The sequence below is a fragment of the Chiloscyllium plagiosum genome, unplaced genomic scaffold (genome assembly GCF_037043375.1).
Source record: "Chiloscyllium plagiosum isolate Xiang-an unplaced genomic scaffold, Cpla_swu_hap1 HiC_scaffold_16, whole genome shotgun sequence".
In the NCBI taxonomy this organism is placed as follows: domain Eukaryota; kingdom Metazoa; phylum Chordata; class Chondrichthyes; order Orectolobiformes; family Hemiscylliidae; genus Chiloscyllium; species Chiloscyllium plagiosum.
In genome coordinates this window covers 14,345,871-14,365,708 of record NW_028270154.1, presented here as the reverse complement: position 1 = coordinate 14,365,708, position 19,838 = coordinate 14,345,871, and the positions used below count along the sequence as shown (strand labels likewise).

At 47.7% G+C, this 19,838-nt stretch overlaps 1 protein-coding gene and 2 non-coding genes across 5 annotated transcripts; all 3 read right to left on the bottom strand.

The window, feature by feature from the left end:
- Positions 1-1,249: 1,249 nt before the first annotated feature.
- med7 (mediator complex subunit 7) lies at positions 1,250-6,740 on the bottom strand. Of its 3 annotated transcripts, none has more exons than XM_043703141.2 (2): positions 6,649-6,740; positions 1,250-3,113 (listed from the first exon to the last, which is right to left on the bottom strand). In XM_043703141.2, exon 2 carries the CDS (start codon positions 3,091-3,093, stop codon positions 2,404-2,406), a length of 690 nt encoding a protein of 229 aa, XP_043559076.1. In that variant the 5' UTR covers positions 3,094-3,113; positions 6,649-6,740; the 3' UTR covers positions 1,250-2,403. The 3 variants fall into 3 exon arrangements, with proteins under 3 accessions (XP_043559076.1, XP_043559077.1, XP_087851268.1); XM_043703142.2 differs by lacking the exon at positions 6,649-6,740 and adding an exon at positions 6,531-6,549; XM_087995142.1 differs by lacking the exon at positions 6,649-6,740 and adding an exon at positions 3,452-3,470.
- A 3,341-nt stretch (positions 6,741-10,081) lies between these two features.
- trnas-uga (transfer RNA serine (anticodon UGA)) lies at positions 10,082-10,163 on the bottom strand. Its single transcript has one exon. It is a non-coding gene; the product is annotated as a tRNA-Ser (tRNA).
- Positions 10,164-13,933: 3,770 nt separating this feature from the next.
- trnas-uga (transfer RNA serine (anticodon UGA)) lies at positions 13,934-14,015 on the bottom strand. The gene has a single exon. It is a non-coding gene; the product is annotated as a tRNA-Ser (tRNA).
- Positions 14,016-19,838: the final 5,823 nt, after the last annotated feature.

The window sequence follows — 19,838 nt, the reverse complement described above, 5'->3', positions numbered from 1 at the left end:
GTGATTCTGGAAACAAACAGGTGCATTTGTCAAAGCACGTGGGTGGCACGGTGGTTAGCACTGCTGCCTCACTGCGCCAGAGACCTGGGTTCAATTCTCACCTCAGGCAATTGTCTGCGTGGAGTTTGCACATCTCCCAGTGTCTGGGTGGGTTTCCTCTGGGTTCCTCCCACAGTCCAAAGATGTGCAGGTTAAGTGAATTGGCTATGCTAAATTGCCCATATTGTTAGGTGCATTAGTCAGAGGGGGGTGGGTTGCTCTTCAGAGGTGTGGACTTGTTGGGCTGAAGGGCCTGTTTCCACACTGTAAGTAATCTAATTCGTAACCTCAGGCCATCCCTAAGACCTACCACAGCTAATGTCCTGCTTCATTAATGCTGTCACTGTCCTTATTCAGAAAGCTTGGTTGCCCATTTGCATACTGCAAGCTTCCTCAAACTGCAATGTGACGACAAGACCAGAAGATACAATCTCTAAGGTGGATGTAAAATATCAAACGTGCTGTTTCAGGTATGAACAAGGCAGTTCTAACCAACATTCTGGTCAATTTTATCCCTTAAAACAGCATTTCTAGGGAAGATTCGATGATGCAGTATTTTCTTAGTACTGAACCTCCCAATAGCACCCCGCTCTTTTGATATTGACCAACGACAGTGCAGGGCTCCCTCAGTCATGACCCTGCCGACAGTGCAGGGCTCTCTCAGTACTGATCCTGCCGACAGTGCAGGGCTCCCTCAGTACTGACCCTCTCGACAGTGCAGGGCTCCCTCAGTACTGACCCTCTCGACAGTGCAGGGCTCCCTCAGTACTGACCCTCTCGACAGTGCAGGGCTCCCTCAGTCATGACCCTGCCGACAGTGCAGGGCTCTCTCAGTGCTGACCCTGCCGACAGTGCAGGGCTCCCTCAGTACTGACCCTGCCGACAGTGCAGGGCTCCCTCAGTACTAACTTCAGAGTGCAGTGCTCCTGTCAGTGGAATAACTGTCCCTCAGAATCACTTGGTATTTCTGTTAAGTGAATCACTCCTCCACGGGCAGTGTAATCAGAACCCATGGTGTGCACACAATCAGCTCAATTCAGCATTGACAAGCTGCACTTTGTCTGCAGAATAGTCACATTTCTACTGATGGATTTACATTCACTCGAGAACCACAGTGGAACTTAAATATAACCTATTCTGCAAGTTGCAACATATTTTGCCAGGAGTTGGAACAGATACTGTTTGTGGAAACAAATTGGATTTCAGAGAATAATGGGCAACAAAGTCTTTATTTTGAGACAGAAATGTTTCACTTAAGAATACAATAAAGTATCAACTTCTGCCATTTGATAGTTTTTCTATTACTATCAGCATAAATCTCGGAGACATTCTCCAGGCCAACATATGTACCTTTTGTCTCGATCTGTTCCAGTTTAATTTCAAACCGAATGCCCCATTCAGTTAGTCAATAGAAACCTTCAATTCTGCACCTCAAGAACAGAATGTGAATCCGACTCCAGGATTCAGTGTCTGTGCTGGTGCAGCAAGACTTTAAAGACAATGGACAAACATTACAATTCAGGATACTGGGGAAACCTGTACAATTTCTGTCAATGTGAAGGTGCAGGGAACTTATTTCAGGTTATAAATGTCACCTCAATTGCCTGAAGACATCTGGAGCACGCTGACCACTTCCTTCAGTTGTTCAGTCCAGTCTCCATTCCCATTAATCACTGCTGAGTTATCTTTGAACGGGAGATCACTGAAGTAGTTACTACTGTACGTTCTAAAACAAGAAATATGCTTTCTTGGGAGAAGGGAAGGGGGTTAGACTTGGGTCAGTGGTGCTGAGGCAAGTTAAATGGATAAGAGGGAGAAATGAATGAAGATAAGTGAATTTTAACTCTCAAATCCAAAGTACCGTCAGCCAGTGTGTTCACTCCACAGGATACCGAACTGCTGGGGGCACAACGTGTCGTATTCTGGAACCATCTCTGGACAAAAATAAAAACCACAGAAGATGATCCCTTGACGTGGCTTCTCAGCACTTGCCATGAGTGGACTCAGAGTCAGGAATGGAGAGTGAGGGATATCTCCAAAGGCAGGGGAATAGGGAAAGATGTGGGATTAACTGTGTTACACTTCACAAAGAGTTCACGGATGGCAAAGCAGAGCTGGGTACCCAGATTGTAAAGGAAACCACATTCATGCAAACTCCTTTGTCAATGCACAAATGGAAATTGCCAGCACTAATAGCTGCAACTTATCAAGGCCTCTCCAGGCACAGTCCTCAGTCTCTCTGCCTACTATAGTTGAAGGGGAGGATCTAGATTGATAATTTATCACACCCACTTGCACGATACAAAAATCATATTAACACCAGTCTCCTCTGAAGCGGTCTGGCTGTATTCACAGCTGAAGTGTCTATGTCATATCATCAATGATGGCACACATGGCTGCGTCTTTATCACTAACTTCCTCACTCTTGGATGAGGAGTCTATCTGGGTTTCTGCTTGACCGCAGCCAATGCACTCGTCCGTGTCGAGGGGTTCAACCTTCACCTTGGCCATGAGGTCCCCAGCCTCAGGCAGGTCGTCGGGAAGCGAGGAGAGGCTGCTCTGGATCAGCTCCATCACCCGGTCCAGATGCTTTTGGAAGCGTTCGGCCGTCTCCAGGCGCTGCCTCTTCTGCACCTCCATCATCACGCGCAGTGTCTCCCGGGCCTGGTGGGGGCGGTACTCGTTGATCAGGTGATGCATGTGAACAAACAGGAGCTTCAGGTCCTCCAGTTTCTCCTCCCGTTTGATGCTCCCGGGGCTTTTGATCAGGATGTCCAACAGGTCCAGGAAGTTCACCAGAATGGACATGTTGAGTTTCTTGAGCTCTTTCTTGTGGTCGAACTGTGAGGGGTGGAGCCTCTCGATGCCCTGGCCCTCCAACGGGCGAATGATCAAGTCATCGCACTGGAACTGGTTACCAAACATGGTGTAGCTGTCCCTGATGGGAGGCGGTGGCTTCGGAGCAAAGCCTTTGCGGACATTGTCATCTGTGTACTCCTTGTAGTACTGTGCAGGAGGCAGAGGCAATGCACTCACCTGCTGTGGCTCACCCATTGCATTCAACGGAACTGGAACTGCAAAGGACAAAAAATAAGGAATGAGCTCAAATCTGTGGCTTTCGTCTTCACTATCAACAAAGCTGCCACTCAAAGCCTATCCCCTGCTACAGGTGGTAATGAATGTGTCAATTTTAAAATTCTCATCCTTGTTTTGAAAATTCCTCTACAGCATCACCCTTGCCTATTTCTGTAACCACTCCAGGCCTAAAAGATCTCTGAACCCCTTCAACCCTGGCCTCCAATTTTCACTGACAACAGGAGCTCCAGCTGCTAGACCCTGATTACCAGTAGTCCCTTCCGAAACCTCACTAGCTCTGTTACCGCCCGTAAGACTTCACTTAAAATCCACTTACCAATATCTCCTCATCTGTCTGACAGTAGTATTACAGTGCAGAAGGTTGTCAGTCAGCGCATTGTGTCAACCCAGACTGGGGGTGGGGGGAATAACCCCCACGCCCTGTCCCCACCCAGACAGGGGGGAGATTAACCCCCACTCCCCGTCACAGACCCAGACAGAGGGAGAATAAACCCGACTCACCATCCCCACCCACACAGGGTGGGGAATAACCCCCACTCCCCGTCCCCAGCCAGATGGGGTGTGGGGGGGGGGGGTGTGGAATAACCCCCACTCCCCATCCCCACTCAGACAGGGGGTGGAATACCCCCGCTCCCCATCACTGACCCAGACAGGGGGGTAATAACCCCTACTCCCTGTTCCCACTCAGACAGGGAGGAGAATAACCCTGACTCACCATCCCCACCCAGACAGGGGGGGGAAAAATAACGCCGACTCACCATCCCCACACAGACAGGGGGGGAATAACCCCCACTCCCCACCCTGTCCCCATCCCCACCCAGACAGGTGGGGGAATAACCTCCACTCCCTGTCCCCACCCAGACAGGGGGGGAATAACCCCCACTCCCCATGCCCACCCTGACAGGGGGGAATAACCCCCACTCCCCACCCCCATCCCTGGGGGGAATAACCCACATTCCCCATCCCCACCCAAACAGAGTGGGGAATAACCCCCATTCCCTGTCCCCACCCAGACGGGGGGGGGGGGGGGGGGGGGGGGGGGAATAACCCCCACTGCCCATCCCCACCCAGATGGGGGGGGGGGGGGGGGGGAGAATAACCCCCACTGCCCATCCCCACCCAGACAGGGGGGGAATAACCCACACACCCCGTCCCCGTCCCCAACCAGACAGGGGTGGGAATAACGATGGAAATGTGTTGCTGGAAAAGCGCAGCAGGTCAGGCAGCATCCAGGGAACAGGAGAATCGACGTTTCGGGCATTAGCCCTTCTTCAGGAATGAGGAAAGTTGGTCCAGCAGGCTAAGATAAAAGATAGGGAGGAGGAACTTGGGGGAGGGGCATCAGAAATGTGATAGGTGGAAAGAGGTCAAGGTGAGGGTGATAGGTCAGACTGGGGTGGGGGCGGAGAGGTCAGGAAGAAGATTGCAGGTTAGGAAGGCGGTGCTGAATTTGATGGATTTGACTGAGACAGGCTGGGGGGAGGGGAAATGAGGAAACTGGTGAAATCCGAGTTCATCCCTTGTGGTTGGAGGGTTCCTAGCCGGAAGATGAGGCGTTCTTCCTCCAACCGTCGTTTCGCTGTGGTCTGACGATGGAGGAGTCCAAAGACCTGCATATCCTTGGTGGAGTGGGAGGGGGAATTGAAATCTTGAGCTACAGGGTGGTTGGGTTGGTTGGTCCGGGTGTCCCAGAGGTGTTCCCTGAAACGCTCCGCAAGTAGGCGGCCCGTCTCCCCAATATAGAGGAAGCCACATCGGGTGCAAAGGATGCAATAGATGATATGTGTGGAGGTACAGGTGAATCTGTGGCGGATATGGAAGTTTCCTTTGGGGCCTTGGAGGGAGGTGAGGGGGGAGGTGTGGGCGCAAGTCTTGCACCTCCTGCGGTTGCAGGGGAAGGTGCCGGGAGTGGAGGTTGGGTTGGTGGGGGGTGTGGATCTGACGAGGGAGTCACGGAGGGAGTGGTCTTTACGGAATGCTGATAGGGGAGGGGAGGGAAATATATCCTTGGTGGTGGGGTCCGTTTGGAGGTGGCGGAAATGGCGGCGGATGATGCGCTGTACATGGAGGTTAGTGGGGTGGTAGGTGAGGACCAGTGGGGTTCTGTCCTGGTGGCGGTTGGAGGGGCGGGGTTCAAGGGAATAACCCCCACTCTCCATCCCCACCTAGACGGGGGGGGGGGGGGGAGGGGGGGAATAACCACCACTCCCCATCCACACCCTGACAGGGGGGCATAACCCCCACTCCCCTTCACTGACCCATATGGCGGGGTGGAATACCGCCACTCCTCATCACTGACCCAGACAGGGGGGTAATAACCCCTACTCCCTGTTCCCACTCAGACAGGGGGGGAATAACTCCCACTCCCCATGCCCACCCTGACAGGGGGGAATAACCCCCACTCCGCATCCCCACCCCCATCCCTGGGGGGAATAACCCATATTCCCCATCCCCATCCCCATCCCCACCCAAACAGGGTGGGGAATAACCCCCACTCCCCAATCCCATCCCCACCCAAACCCAGACAGGTGGGGGAATAACCCCCACTCCCTGTCCCCACCCAGACGGGGGGGGGGGAATAACCCCCACTGCCCATCCCCATCCAGACGGGGGGGGGGGGGGGGAATAACCCCCACTCCCCATCCCCATCCAGACGGGGTGGGGGGGAATAACCCCCACTCCCCATCCCTAACCAGACAGGGGGGGAATAACCCCCACTCCCCGTCCTCGATCAGACAGGAGGGGGAAATAACCCCCACTCCCCATCCCCACTCAGACAGGGGGTGGAATACCCCAACGCCCCATCACTGACACAGACAGGGGAGTAATAACCCCTACTCCCTGTTCCCACTCAGACAGGGAGGGGAATAACCCTGACTCACCATCCCCACCCAGACCGGGGTGTGTGGGGGGGGGGGGGAAATAACCCCGATTCACCATCCCCACCCAGGCAGGGTGGGGAATAACCCCTACTTCCCACCCCCACCCAGACAGGTGGGGGAATAAGCTGAAAAAGTGTTGCTGGAAAAGCGCAGCAGGTCAGGCAGCATCCAAGGAACAAGAGAATCGACGTTTCGGGCATAAGCCCTTCTTCAGGTGGGGGAATAACCCCTACTCCCTCCCCCACCCTGACCGGGGGGTGGGAACCCCCATTCCCCATCTTGACGGGGGGCAATAACTCCAATTCCCAATCCTCACTCCCTGTCCCCACCCAGACAGGGGGGAATAACCCCCACTCCCCATCCCCACCGCGGGGGGGGGGAGGGAATAACCCCCACTGCCCATCCCCATCCAGACAGGGGGGGGGGGTGAGAATAACCCCTCCCACTCCTCACTGACACAAGGGGTGGTGAAGGGGCTGAACTGCTCACTCCCAACGATTTGGGGTTAAATACCCGCGGAGTTCCCGTTGGTGTGATCCTTAACTGCGGGGAGGGGGGGAAAAGGCACAGAGGGGTACAACCCTGGGCCTGAGGGAGGCTCAGGCCCCAATCCCCGGCCTCACGTACTTACCGCCGCCGAGCAGCGTCTCCAGGCGCCGGGCCGCTCCGATTGGTTAAAACACCTGCAATGGACAGCTTCCCATTGGATAGATGAGATGTCAGTCACAGTGACGGATGGGGCACATGATGCGGGCAGTGGGCGTGGTTATTACATCCGAGCATGCGCACTTCCCCATCTTTACACTTCCCAGGGACCTCCTTGCAAATGCATACACACACATACATTCATATACACACATATATACATATACACAAATGCATACACACACATACATATACACACATACATACACTCACACATACATGTACACACATACATATACACACATACATACATACACATATTCATATACACAGACATACATATACACATAATTCATATACACACATACATACATATACACATACATATACACACATACATACATATACACATACATACATACATATACACACATACATTCATATACATACATATACACACATACATACATATGCACATACATGCACACACACATTCATATACACACAGACATACATATACACACATACATACACATACATTCATATACACACATACATACATATACACACATACATACATATACAAACACACATTCATACACATACATACAAATACACACCAACATTCATATACACACATACATACATATACACACATACATGTGATCTATATGAACTTCAGTAAGGTGTTCGACAAGGTTCCCCATGGGAGACTGATTAGCAAGGTTAGATCTCATGGAATACAGGGAGAACTAATCATTTGGATACAGAACTGGCTCAAAGGTAGAAGACAGAGGGTGGTGGTGGAGGGTTGTTTTCCAGACTGGAGGCCTGTGACCAGTGGAGTGCCACAAGGATCGGTGCTGGGCCCTCTACTCCTCATTCTTGATGAAGGGCTTTTGCTGAGACGTCGATTTTCCTGCTTCTCGATGCTGCCTGACCTGTTGTGCTTTTCCAGAACAACTCTCATCTTGACTCTGATCTCCTGCATCTGTAGTACCCACTTCTTCTCAATTCCCAATCCATGACAATTCTCCACCCCATGTGCTTTAACTTTGACCTCTAACCTCTTATGGAGGAGGGCACCGTATCAAAACCCTTCTGAAAATCCAAAAAAAAACACATCCACTGGTTCTCCCTTATTTACTCTATCAGATACATCTTCAGAAAATCTCCAATAAATTTGTCTAGCATGATTAGCTTTTTATCAACCCAGGCTGCTTTGTCAAATCCTGTTAAAGCTTTCCAACTGTTTTGTAATCGTGTTTTTTTTAATTAAAAGCTGTTTTCTCATCAACCTATTCAGAGACGTTATTGTACACCTTTGGAGCAGGTGGGACTGGAACCTGGCTCAGAGGTAGAGATCAACTAGGAGAAAGTGAGGACTGCAGGTGCTGGAGTCCAGAGTTGAAAAGTGTGTTGCTGGAAAAGCGCAGCAGGCCAGGCAGCATCCGAGGAGCAGGAGAATCGACGTTTCAGGCATAAGCCCTTCTTCAGGAATGAGGCTAGTGTGCCAAGTGGGCTGAGATAAATGGTGGGAGGGGGTAAAATTTGGAGGAGGGGCGCTGGGAATACGATAGGTGGAAGGAGGTGAGGGTGAGGGTGATAGGCCGGAGAGGGGGTGGGGGCGGAGAGGTCAGGAAGAAGATTGCAGGTCAAGAGGGCAGTGCTGAATCCGGAGGTTGGGACTGAGATAAGGTGGGGGGAGGGGAAATGAGGAAGCTGGAGAAATCTACATTCATCCCATGTGGTTGGAGGGTTCCCAGGCGGAAGATGAGGCGCTCTTCCTCCAGGTGTCGTGTGGCCAGGATCTGGTAATGGAGGAGGCCAAGGACCTGCATGTCCTTGGCGGAGTGGGAGGGGGAGTAAAAGTGTTCAGCCACGGGGATGTTGGGTTGGTTGGTGCACCCGATGTGGTCTCCTCTATACTGGGGAGACAGGCCACCTACTTGCGGAACATTTCAGGGAACACCTCTGGGACACCCGCACCAACCAACCCAACCGCCCCGTGGCTGAACACTTTAACTCCCCCTCCCACTCTGCCAAGGACATGCAGGTCCTTGGCCTCCTCCATCGTGGGAGGTTGGCCTTTGTGATTGTCCGGTCCAAGTTCACCACTCTCTGTAACCGTCTCTGACCTTTGAATGCCATACCAGGTAGTGATACACCCAGACAGAATGCTCTCGATGGCGCACCTATAAAAGTTGGCAAGGATATTCACCGTCATGCCAAATTTCCTCAGCTGCCTAATGAAGAAGGATATTGTTGGGCCTTTGTAAACAGTGTGTCCACATGAAGAGTCCAAGGAAGCTTGTTGTGGATGCTGTTGTTTACCTATTATTTACTTATGTATGCAACTTAACTGTGATCTGTCTGTATTGCTCGCAAGACAAAGCCTCGGTACACGTGACAATAAATTTAATTCAATTCAATAATTGGTGTTGTGGTTCTGTTCGCCAAGCTGGGAATTTGTATTGTAATTGGTATCGTTTTTAACACATTTTCCCCACTTCGGCAGAGTCTAGCACTATAGGAAAGTGCCCAGTAGAGGGGGCATAAACTCTTTCATTCAGTATACATTTATAATGGGGGCGTAATTTTATCAAATTTGCGCAAATGAGTTCAGGATCTTCACTTTGACTTGTGCATTCCATCATAAACTCAGGGATCAGACTGGCTGTGATTAAGTAATGAGTCAAAATTCCTGCCTAAAAGATCACACCACAATTGGCGAAGTTGCATTTGTCTAGCACCATTTCAGGTCACTCCATCATCATGGCTTTACAGCCGATGACCTATGTATATTTGAAGTTGTTGTAATGGAGGAAATGTATCAGCCAACATGTGCACAGCAAGATCCCATAAGATTTCTTTAAAATTTTTTTTTACTGATGTTGATTGGGACCTAAATGCCAGCCTCAGTTCACTGCTGAGGACTCCTCTTGCTCTTTTAAATGGTGTTGCTAAATCTATTTACATCCATCTGAGAGGAGGCTCAATATATAGTTTAAAAATTTATACAAAGACAAACCAAACTTTTATCTTAATCATTAGTGCCTGTTCCCAAATGTTAATTTTAAATCATTTTCAAACATCGATGGAAAAAGAAATATCTGTATAAAAATTGCACAGTTAATATTAGGTGATAACACCAAAATAATGTATCAATAATAAAATATCAACGTAATAGCAAATAGTTATTAAAACGTACATAATTAATATCAGGTGACAATATAAAAATCAACATAAAAAACAATATCAGTTTTTAAAAAACGCACAATTGCTATAATGTGTCCTACGAAACCCAACACTTCCAGCACCGAAGAATGATTTGAATCGCACTGACTGAAGTTTAACTTAAACAGGAAAGGAGAAAGTATTTTCTGGTGAGTTTATGTAATTCAGCACAAAACGAATATCGCTGCGAGCAGGGTTCGAACCTGCGCGGGGAGACCCCATTGGATTTCAAGTCCAACGCCTTAACCACTCGGCCATCACAGCACAGCAGCGACTGGCGGCGCCGTCGCTAAACTGAGTCACAGCGGTGGGCGGTGTCTCGACTCTCGAGGTGGAGTTGGTTGATGTGAGTGACAGGCCCCGGACGGAGAGGGCGGGGCACGTCGTGAGGGCGGGGCCAGCCGGTTACGTAACAGAGAACAGAAACAGCATCATGGGGGCGGGGGAGCAGACTTGCATTTGTATAGCGCCTGCCATTGCTCCTAGAACATTTGAATGTGTTTTACAGTCAAGAAAGTCATCTCATTTTGACGTATACTTGATCATAGTTTGTTTTGCACGGCCTCTGTGACGTTTGGGGCCTTTTTCTCAATATCGTCTTGAGTTAGTACAGGTCAGTTGTTGTAGTAGCAGTCCCATTTGCACGATAGAGACAACATTACTAAGACATGCAATTATTATAGAGCCTTTAATTTCATTAAATCTCTCAAGATGTTTTTCGAGAGCGTGGGTCAGATGCAAAATTTAACAGAGGCAACATTTAATTTCAACAAAATTTAACACAGGACCCACTGAGGCAACTGGAGATGTTTAGCGATGGAATTTCAGAGCTTGTGACCAGGTTAGCTAAAAAAAACTATTGCACTGGCAATGGTATATCAAGGAGGCTCATGAGACTGGAGTTGAAGGTGCTCAGAGAATTGGGCTGCAGAAGGTTTGTTTGGGTAGGGAACTGATGCATAAGGGAGTAGTTCTGGAAGAGTTATAAAGAACAAAGAAAATTTACAGCCCAGGAACAGGCCATTCGGCCCTCCAAGCCTGAGCCGATCCAAATGTACTGTCTAAAACTGTCGGTCAATTCCTAAGCATCTGTATCTCTCTGCTCCCCACCTACTCATGCATCTGTCCAGATACATCTTAAATGAATCTACCGTGCCTGCCTCTACCACCTCTTCTGGCAATGCGTTCCAAACGCCCACCACCTTCTGTGTGAAGTAGCTGCATGTATCCCCCATAAACTTTTCACCTCTCACCTTGAAAGCATTACCTCTCGTTATTGAATCCTTCACCCTGGGAGAAAGCTTGTCTCTATCCACCCTGTCTATACCCTTCATGATTTTGTAAACCTCAATCAGGTCCCCCCTCAATCTTCTCTTTTCTCGTGAAAATAAACCTAACCTACTCAACCTCTCTTCATAGCTAGCACCTTCCATACCAGGCAACATCCTTGTAAACCTTCTCTGCACCCTCTCCAAAACATCCACATCCTTTTGGTAATGTGGCAAGTAGAACTGTACACAGTATTCTAAATGCGGCTGAACCAATGTCTTGTCCAATTTTAACACGACTTGCCAGCCCTTATACTCAATACCCCGTCCAATGAAGGCAAGCATACTTTACGCCTTCTTGACCACTCTATCTACCTATGCAGCAACCTTCAGGGTACAATGGACCTGCACTCCCAGATCTCTCTGCCCATCAACTTTTCCCAAGGCTCTTCCATTCATTATATAATTCGTTCTAGAATTAGACTTGCCTAAATGCATCACCTCACATTTTTCTGGATTGAAAGCCATCTGTCACTTTTCCGCCCAACTCTCCCGTCTATGTATATCCTTCTGTATTCTCTGACAGTCCTTATGCTTTTTGCCACTCCACCAATCTTTGTGTCATCTGCAAACTTGCTGATCATACCAACAGTGCCCTCTTCTAGATCATTTATGTACATTACAAATAATAGTGGCCCTAGCACTGATCCCTGTGGAACACCACTGGTCACCTTTCCCCATTTCGAGAAACTCCCTTCAATTATTACTCTCTGTCTCCTGTTGCTCAACTAGTTCTTTATCCACCTTGCTGGAACACCCTGCAAACCTGTGACTTCACTTTCTCCATTAGTCTACAATAGGGAACCATATAGGGTCAGAGTCATAGAGATGTTCAGCATGGAAACAGACTCCTTGGTCCAACTCGTCCATGCCAACCAGATGTCTTAAATTAATCTAGTCCCATTTGCCAGCACTTGGCCCATATCCCTCAAATTCCTTCCTATTCATGTACCCATCCAGATGCCTTTGAAATGTTGTAACTGTACCAGCCTTCACACTTTCTCTGGCAGCAAATTCCATACACACACCACCCTCTGCGTGAAAATGTTGCCCCTTAAGTCCCTTTTAAATCTTTCCCCTCTCACACTAAACCTGCAAGGTTTGTGAAGGTTTGTAGCTCAGGTTGCGGTTTAGGGTGTAGGTTTGCTCCCTGAGCTGTAGGTTTGATATCCAGACGTTTCATTACGTGGCTAGGTAACATCATCAGTGGCGACCTCCAAGTGAAGCGAAGCTGTTGTCTCCTGCTTTCTATTTATACGTTTGTCCTGGATGGGGTTCCTGGGGTTTGTGGTGATGTCATTTCCTGTTCGTTTTCTGAGGGATTGATAGATGGTATCTAGATCTATGTGTTTGTTTATGGCGTTGTGGTTGGAGTGTTAGGCCTCTAGGAATTCTCTGGCATGTCTTTGCTTAGCCTTTCCCAGGGTAGATGTGTTGTCCCAGTCGAAATGGTGGTTTTTTTCCACCGTGTGTAGGGCTACGAGGGAGAGAGGGTCGTGTCTTTTTGTGACTAGCTGGTGTTCGTGTATCCTGGTGGCTAACTTTCTTCCTGTTTGTCCTACGTAGTGTTTGTGGCAATCCTTGCATGGAATTTTTAGATGATGTTGGCTTTGTCCATGGGTTGTACTGGGTCTTTTAAGTTTGTTAGTTTTTGTTTGAGAGTGTTGGTGGGTTTGTGTGCTACTAGGATTCCGAGGGGTCTTAGTAGTCTGGCTGTCATTTCTGAAACCTGTTGGACTATAACCTGGTGTTGTGTGATTTTTAACTTTGTACACCCTAAACCTCGATGAGCACCTCGCCAAGACCTTCCCCACGCCTCCACTTCTCGCCTTTAAACAGCCACCAAACCTTAAACAGATCATTGTTTGCAGCAAACTGCCTGGCCTTCAGGACAATACCAAATAAACCTATAATGGTAGACACTGCAAGACGTGGCAGAGTGTTGACACGGATATCACCATTACACGTGGTGAGACCACCCACCATATACACAGCAGGTACTCACTTATGTAACTTGGCTAATGTTGTCTATCTCATACGCTGCAGGCAAGGATACCCTTTAGGCATGATACATTGGCGAGACTGATCAGAGGCTACAGCAACAGATGAATGGACACTGCACAACAATCATCAGCCAGGAGTGTTCCCTCTTGGTCAGGGTATACTTCAGTGGTCCAGGACATTCAGCCTCAGAACTTCAGGTGACCAACCTCCAAGGCAGACTTCGGGACAGGCAACAGCGCAAAGTGGCCGAGCAGAGGCTGATAGCCAAGTTCAGTACCCATGGAGATGGCCTCAACCAGGACTTGGGGTTCATGTCACACTACAGATGACCCCACTACACTATACACTCTCTCTCACACACACACAAGCCCACTCACACAGACCCTCTGTCATACACAAGCTCTCTTTCATATGCACACACACATTCTCCACAGTCACACCCACACCTGTAACCTCTCACAGATGTATACCCCATTATACTCACACACAGACACACACTCTCACCCCAACATAAACACAATCGCTCGGTCTCCCTTGCACACACACATATAAGTTTGTGGGGTGAATTTGTACGTGGAGAAGTACATTTTACTTTGATCAAAAGCTGCATAAATTCATGCAGGATTCTGTAACTCCCACTTCAGAAATAGAATCAGTCTGACCAAACATTGCGACACAGACAGACTTTAACCTCACAGATATCGCTATGAGCGGGGTTTGAACCTGCATGGGGATACTCCATTGGATTTCAAGTCCAACGCCTTAACCACTCGGCCATCACAGCACCCACCACCAAGGTGTTATCTGAGCTGGGATGGCACCTATTGTTAAAAGTTGTCTTGAGAATGTAACTTTAAAGAAGTTCTTGGATTTACATATGAAGGAACCAAAGATTGATCATTCTCAAAGATTAAAATTCACACAACACCAGGTTATAGTCCAACAGGTTTAATTGGAAGCACTAGCTTTTGGTGCGCCACCTGATGAAAGAGTGTCGCTCCGAAAGCTAGTGCTTCCAATTAAACTTGTTGGACTATAACCTGGTGTTGTGTGAATTTTAACTTTGTCCACCCCAGTCCAACACCGGCATCTCCAAATCATTCTAAAAGATGAAAGACTTAAGCTAAATGTGTTTAATATAACATTCCATGACACTGCAAACCTTTTGCTATAAATTCTATGTCTTTTGATTCTGCCCCACAACCACCTGATGAAGGAGCAGTGCTGTGAAAGCTAGTGCTTCCAAATAAACCTGTTGGACCATAACCTGGTGTTGTGTGATTTTTAACCCTAAACCTATGCCCTCTAGTTCTGGACCTCCTCACCCCAGGGAAAAGACCTTGTCTATTTACCCTGTCCATGCCCCTTATGATTTTATAAACCTCTATAAGATCACCCCTCAGCCTCTGACTCTCCAGGGAAAACAGCCCCAGCTTATTCAGCCTCTCCCTGTAGCTCAGTGTTGAGCTGTGTCGAGCTCTGTCTAATCAGAAGATATCAAACGGTCTTGGGGTTGACTCTGTTGCGCTCTGCCATGAGTATCCAAAGGGAGCAGATGTGGATGGTTTCTAATCAACCTCTTCAGTCAGGCCATCAACCCTCTTGTGGTTCAGTGGTGGTGTCCCTACCCCTGGACTGGGAGGCCTGGGTTCAAGTTCCACCTGCTCCATTTCTATTAGGAAGTAGATTAAATGCAAATAAAATTCAGTCAAACCAGGGTGCAAGTCCCACGTGCTCGAGAGGGATGGAGCATAACATACCTGAACATGTTGATGGGAGATATCTTCAAGCAGGTCACAAAGGGTCTCTTGTGGTGCGGTAGTAGCATTCCTACCTCTGGGATTAAAAAGGTCTGGGTTCAAATCCCACTTGCTTTAACTATGTGTAATTAGCATAACTGGCATCTTTCTCTGCTCTGCAATATCATGACAGATCCCTGGAGCAGGTGAGATATGAAATCTCCTGGCACAGAAGGGAGCAGATGTATTCTGTACAGCTCCTGATAGTCCTCAGTCATTATGACGAGCAATAATGATTGATAATGTGTTAAGCTACCTTACTATGTAAGAAAGGTGCCTTTTCTGTTTAGATACATCAGTGGTCTACCATAGAGCCACGAGTCCTAGAGATGTACAACCCGGAACCAGATCCCTCGGTCCAACTCATCCATGCCAACCAAATATCCTAAATTAATCCAGTCCCATTTGCCAGCATTTGGCCCATATCCCTCTAAATCCTTCCTAATCATATATTCATTCTAATGCCTTTTAAATGTTGCAATTGTACCAGCCTCCACCACTTCCTCTGGCAGTTCATTCCATACACGCACCACTCTCTGCGTGGAAAAGTTGCCCCTTAGGTCCCTTTTAAATTTTTCCCCTCTCACTCTAAACCTATGCCCTCTAGTTGTGGACTCCCCCACCCCAGGGAAAACACATTGTCTATTTATCCTATCCATGCCCTTCATGATTTTATAAATCAGCCTCTGAAACTCTAGGGAAAACAGTCCCAGACTATTCAGCCTCTCCCTATAGCTAAAGCCCTCTAACTCTGGCAACATCACTGTAAATCTTTTCTGAACCCTTTCAAATTTCACAACATCCTTCCCATTGGAGAGAGACCAGAATTGTACATAATATTCCAAAAGTGGCCTAACCAACGTCCTGTGCAGCCACAACTTGACCTCCCAACTCCAATACTCGGTGCTCTGACCAGCAAAGGAAAGCATACAAGCTCCTTCTTCACTATCCTATCTAGATCTTTAGATAATTTGAGAGGCCCTAAGCTCACATAGAGAAAGGAGGATTAGTGGTAGCAACTACTGAAATCAGAAAAAGACAATGGTATCTGAGAAGATGTCAGGGACTATCACCCTGTGGATACACAGTAATCCAAATTATTTAATGGTAAACATAAAAATTAGAAGCAGGAGCAGTTTATCCATTAAGATTAAAGGTAAAGTCCTCCTGTCTCATTAGAGAGACAACTGGTGGTGGTTTAATCTGAGGGTCACCATGCTTTAGGAAAGGAAGAGATTGAGAAGGTGAGTTCTTCATGGTAACCTCAGCTGGTGCAGGAATTGAACCCATGCTCTTGCTGTTATTATACATCACATAACCAGCCATTCAAGTTAACCAACCCAACAATTCAGCTTTATTTCCATGTTTAATGGGAGAGCCTCTTATTTCAAAATGTAACCCCTAGTTACAAATTCACTCGTGGGGAAACATCCTCTCAACATCTATCCTGTTAAGCCCCTTCAGAATTCTATATTTCAACAAATTCAAGTGACTGTCTTTCAGCAAATGAGAGTAAAAATCGATAACATGAAACTGAGAACTCCTCTTTCTTTTACCTGATTAATTTTCATTGTCCGCTTTCCGTTGTAAAGGTTTATTGACTGACTCAGAGTTGCCATTCTGTCCTGTTGGTTTTCCAGCTAACCGTCCTCATTGTGGTTTTATTCCTCATCGGCAAACGGCCAAATTCATATCAAATTCTCTACTGATTGCTGATAAGGTTAATATTACATTTTGCTTCTTGCACAGGTCAGCAGAATAGAATGCAATGGAGGAGAGCTTGAGAGAAAGCCTTGCATTTTTATAGCAGCTTTCAAGATATTAGGACCCTAAACACTTCACTGCCAATGTCGTACATTGGAAGTATAGTCACTGTTACAGTGTGGACAACCAAATAATGCACTGCAAGATCCCACAAAGGGGGCTCTGATTTGGACAAGATAATCTAATGCAGTGACATTGGATGAGGGGTAAACATTGACAAGGACTTACAGGAACAACCCCCTGCTCTTCGTCAAAATATTCCCATGTGATCCTTTATATCTACCTGACCAATCATATTGGGCCTCAGAATAACATCTGATCCACAAAGACATCACTCCAACAGTGCAGTGCTCCTTCAGTACTGCCCCTCTGACAGTGCGGCACTCCCTCAGTACTGCCCCTCTGACAGTGCAGCGCTCCCTCAATACTGACCCTCTGACAGTGCAACACTCCCTCAGTACTGACCCTTCGACAGTGCGGCACTCCCTCAGTCCTGCCCCTCTGACAGTGCAGCACTCCCTCAGTACTGACCCTCTGACAGTGCAGCACTCCCTCAGTACTGACCCTCTGACAGTGCAGCACTCCCTCAGTACTGACCCTCTGACAGTGCAGCCCTCCCTCAGTACTGACCCTCTGACAGTGCAGCACTCCCTCAGTACTGACCTTCTGACAGTGCAGCACTACCTCAGTACTGACCCTCCGACAGTGCAGCACTCCCTCAGTCCTGCCCCTCTGACAGTGTGGTACTCCCTTAGTACTGACCCTCTGACAGTGCAGCACTCCCTCTATATAGTCTTTTTGATGGTGCATTTCCTCTCTGTCAGTGCAGTGAATCATGGAATATTTACTGAAGCCTCTGGAGAGGGATTTGAACCCACAACCTTATGACTCGGACATGAGTGCACTATCCCCTGATAGTTAATGCACTGATGAAATGAATCTAATATTTCACAATTGTTCAATTGTCTTGGACCCTAAGCACTTACAGTCTTCACAGGAAACCCATGATTTTGAGCTCTCTCAGGTAAACTATTATGATCCTGGAAACCAGAGCACCCGGAGGAAACTAAGGCAGACACAGGGAGAATGTGCAAATTCCACCCAGACAGTCACCCGAGGCTGGAATCGAACTGGGGTCCCTGGTGCTGTGAGGCAGCAGAGCTAACCACTTCACGACAAATAGAATATTGTGGGGCCTGGAATAGATTGGACATGGAGAAGATGTTTCTACTCGTTAGGGAAACTAGGACCCAAGGGCCCTGTCTCAGCTTGAAGGGACAACCCTTTAGAAATGAGATGAGGAGGAATGTCTTCAGCCAGAGGGTGGTCAATCTGTGGAACGCATTGCCACAAAAGGCCATGGAGGCCAAGTCATGGAGCGTCTGTTAAAACAGAGAGAGATTGGTACTAAATGAGTGAGGGGGTCAAGAGTTATGGAGTTAAAAATCACACAACACCAGGTTATAGTCAAACAGGTTTGTTTGGAAGCACTAGCTTTCAGAGTGCTGCTCCTTCATCGGGTGGTTGTGGAGTGTAAGATTGTAAGACACAGAATTTATGCAAAAGTTTACAGTGTGATGTAACTGAAATTATAAATTGTTGGTTAACAAACAAGGCATTTTTCAATGTATAATTTCAGTTACATCACACTGTAAACTTTTGCATAAATTCTGTGTCTTACAATCTTATTCTCCACAACCACCTGATGAAGGAGCAGCACTCTGAAAGCTAGTGCTTCCAAACAAACCTGTTGGACTATAACCTGGTGTAGTGTGATTTCTAACTTTGTACCTCCCGGTCCAACACTGGCATCTCCAAATCATACGGGTTATGGACGAATTCCAAAACTAGAGGCTGTAGGTTTAGGAGGGGAAAGACTTAAGAAGGACCTGAGGGGTAACTTTTTCACGCAGTGGATGGAATGAGCAGCCAGAGGGAGTGGTGGCCTTGGTTACAGTTACAAGATTTAAAGGGCATCTGGATGGTGTGTGATAGGATTGCTGGCAAATGGGACGAGGTCAGATTGGGATGTCTGGTCAGCACAGACAAGTCAGACTGAAGGGTCTGTTTATATGCTGTAAGATCTATGACTCTATGGCTGGGGTTGAGAAACATATCTGCCATGATCAAGTGATGGAACAGACTAGACTGGCCGAATGGCCTGATTCTCTTCCTGTATCTTATGGTCTTGTGGTCAAATGCAGCCTCATTTGTGATACTGTCACTGTTGTAATGTAGCAAACATAAAACCAAATATTTACTCAATATGATCTTGAAATCTGTAAGCTGATGTTGGGTGTTGCCAGGGTTGGAGAATGTCAGATATAGGGAGAGGCTGAACAGGCTGGGGCTGGTCTCCCTGGAGCATCGGAGGCTGAGGGGTGACCATATAGAGGTTTATAAAATCATGAGGGGCATGGATAGAGTTAATAGACAAAGTCTTTTCTTTGGGTGGAGGAGTCAAAAACTAGAGGGCATAGGTTTAGGGTGAGAGGGGAAAGATATAAAAGAGACCTGAGGGGCAACTTTTTCACGCAGAGGGTGGTTAGTGTATGGAATGAGCTGCCAGAGGAAGTGGTGGAGGCTGGTACAATTGCAACATTGAAAAGGCATTTGGATAGGTATATGAATAGGAAGGGTTTGGAGGGATATGGGTCTGGTGCTGACATGTGGGATTAGATTGGGTTGGGATATCTGGTCAGCATGGATGAGTTGGACTGAAGGGTCTGTTTCTGTGCTGTACATCTCTATGACTCTATGACCAGATAATTTGTTTCTCAGGTGTCGATTGAGAGATGACTATTGGCCATGACAATTGGGACTGGGTTCTTTTACAAAGTACTGCCATGGGGCTGAGAGGACAGACGGTCTTTCAGTTTAATGTTTTATCCAAAAGACTGCTTCAACAGCCCCTCAGTATTGCACGGGAGAATCAAGCAGGATCTTGCACTGGAACTTGAACTCACAATGTTAGGACTCAAACATACTGAGTTGGTGAACATTGTAATGGGGAAAACAGCTCACACTGCTCTGTTGCAGGTCCC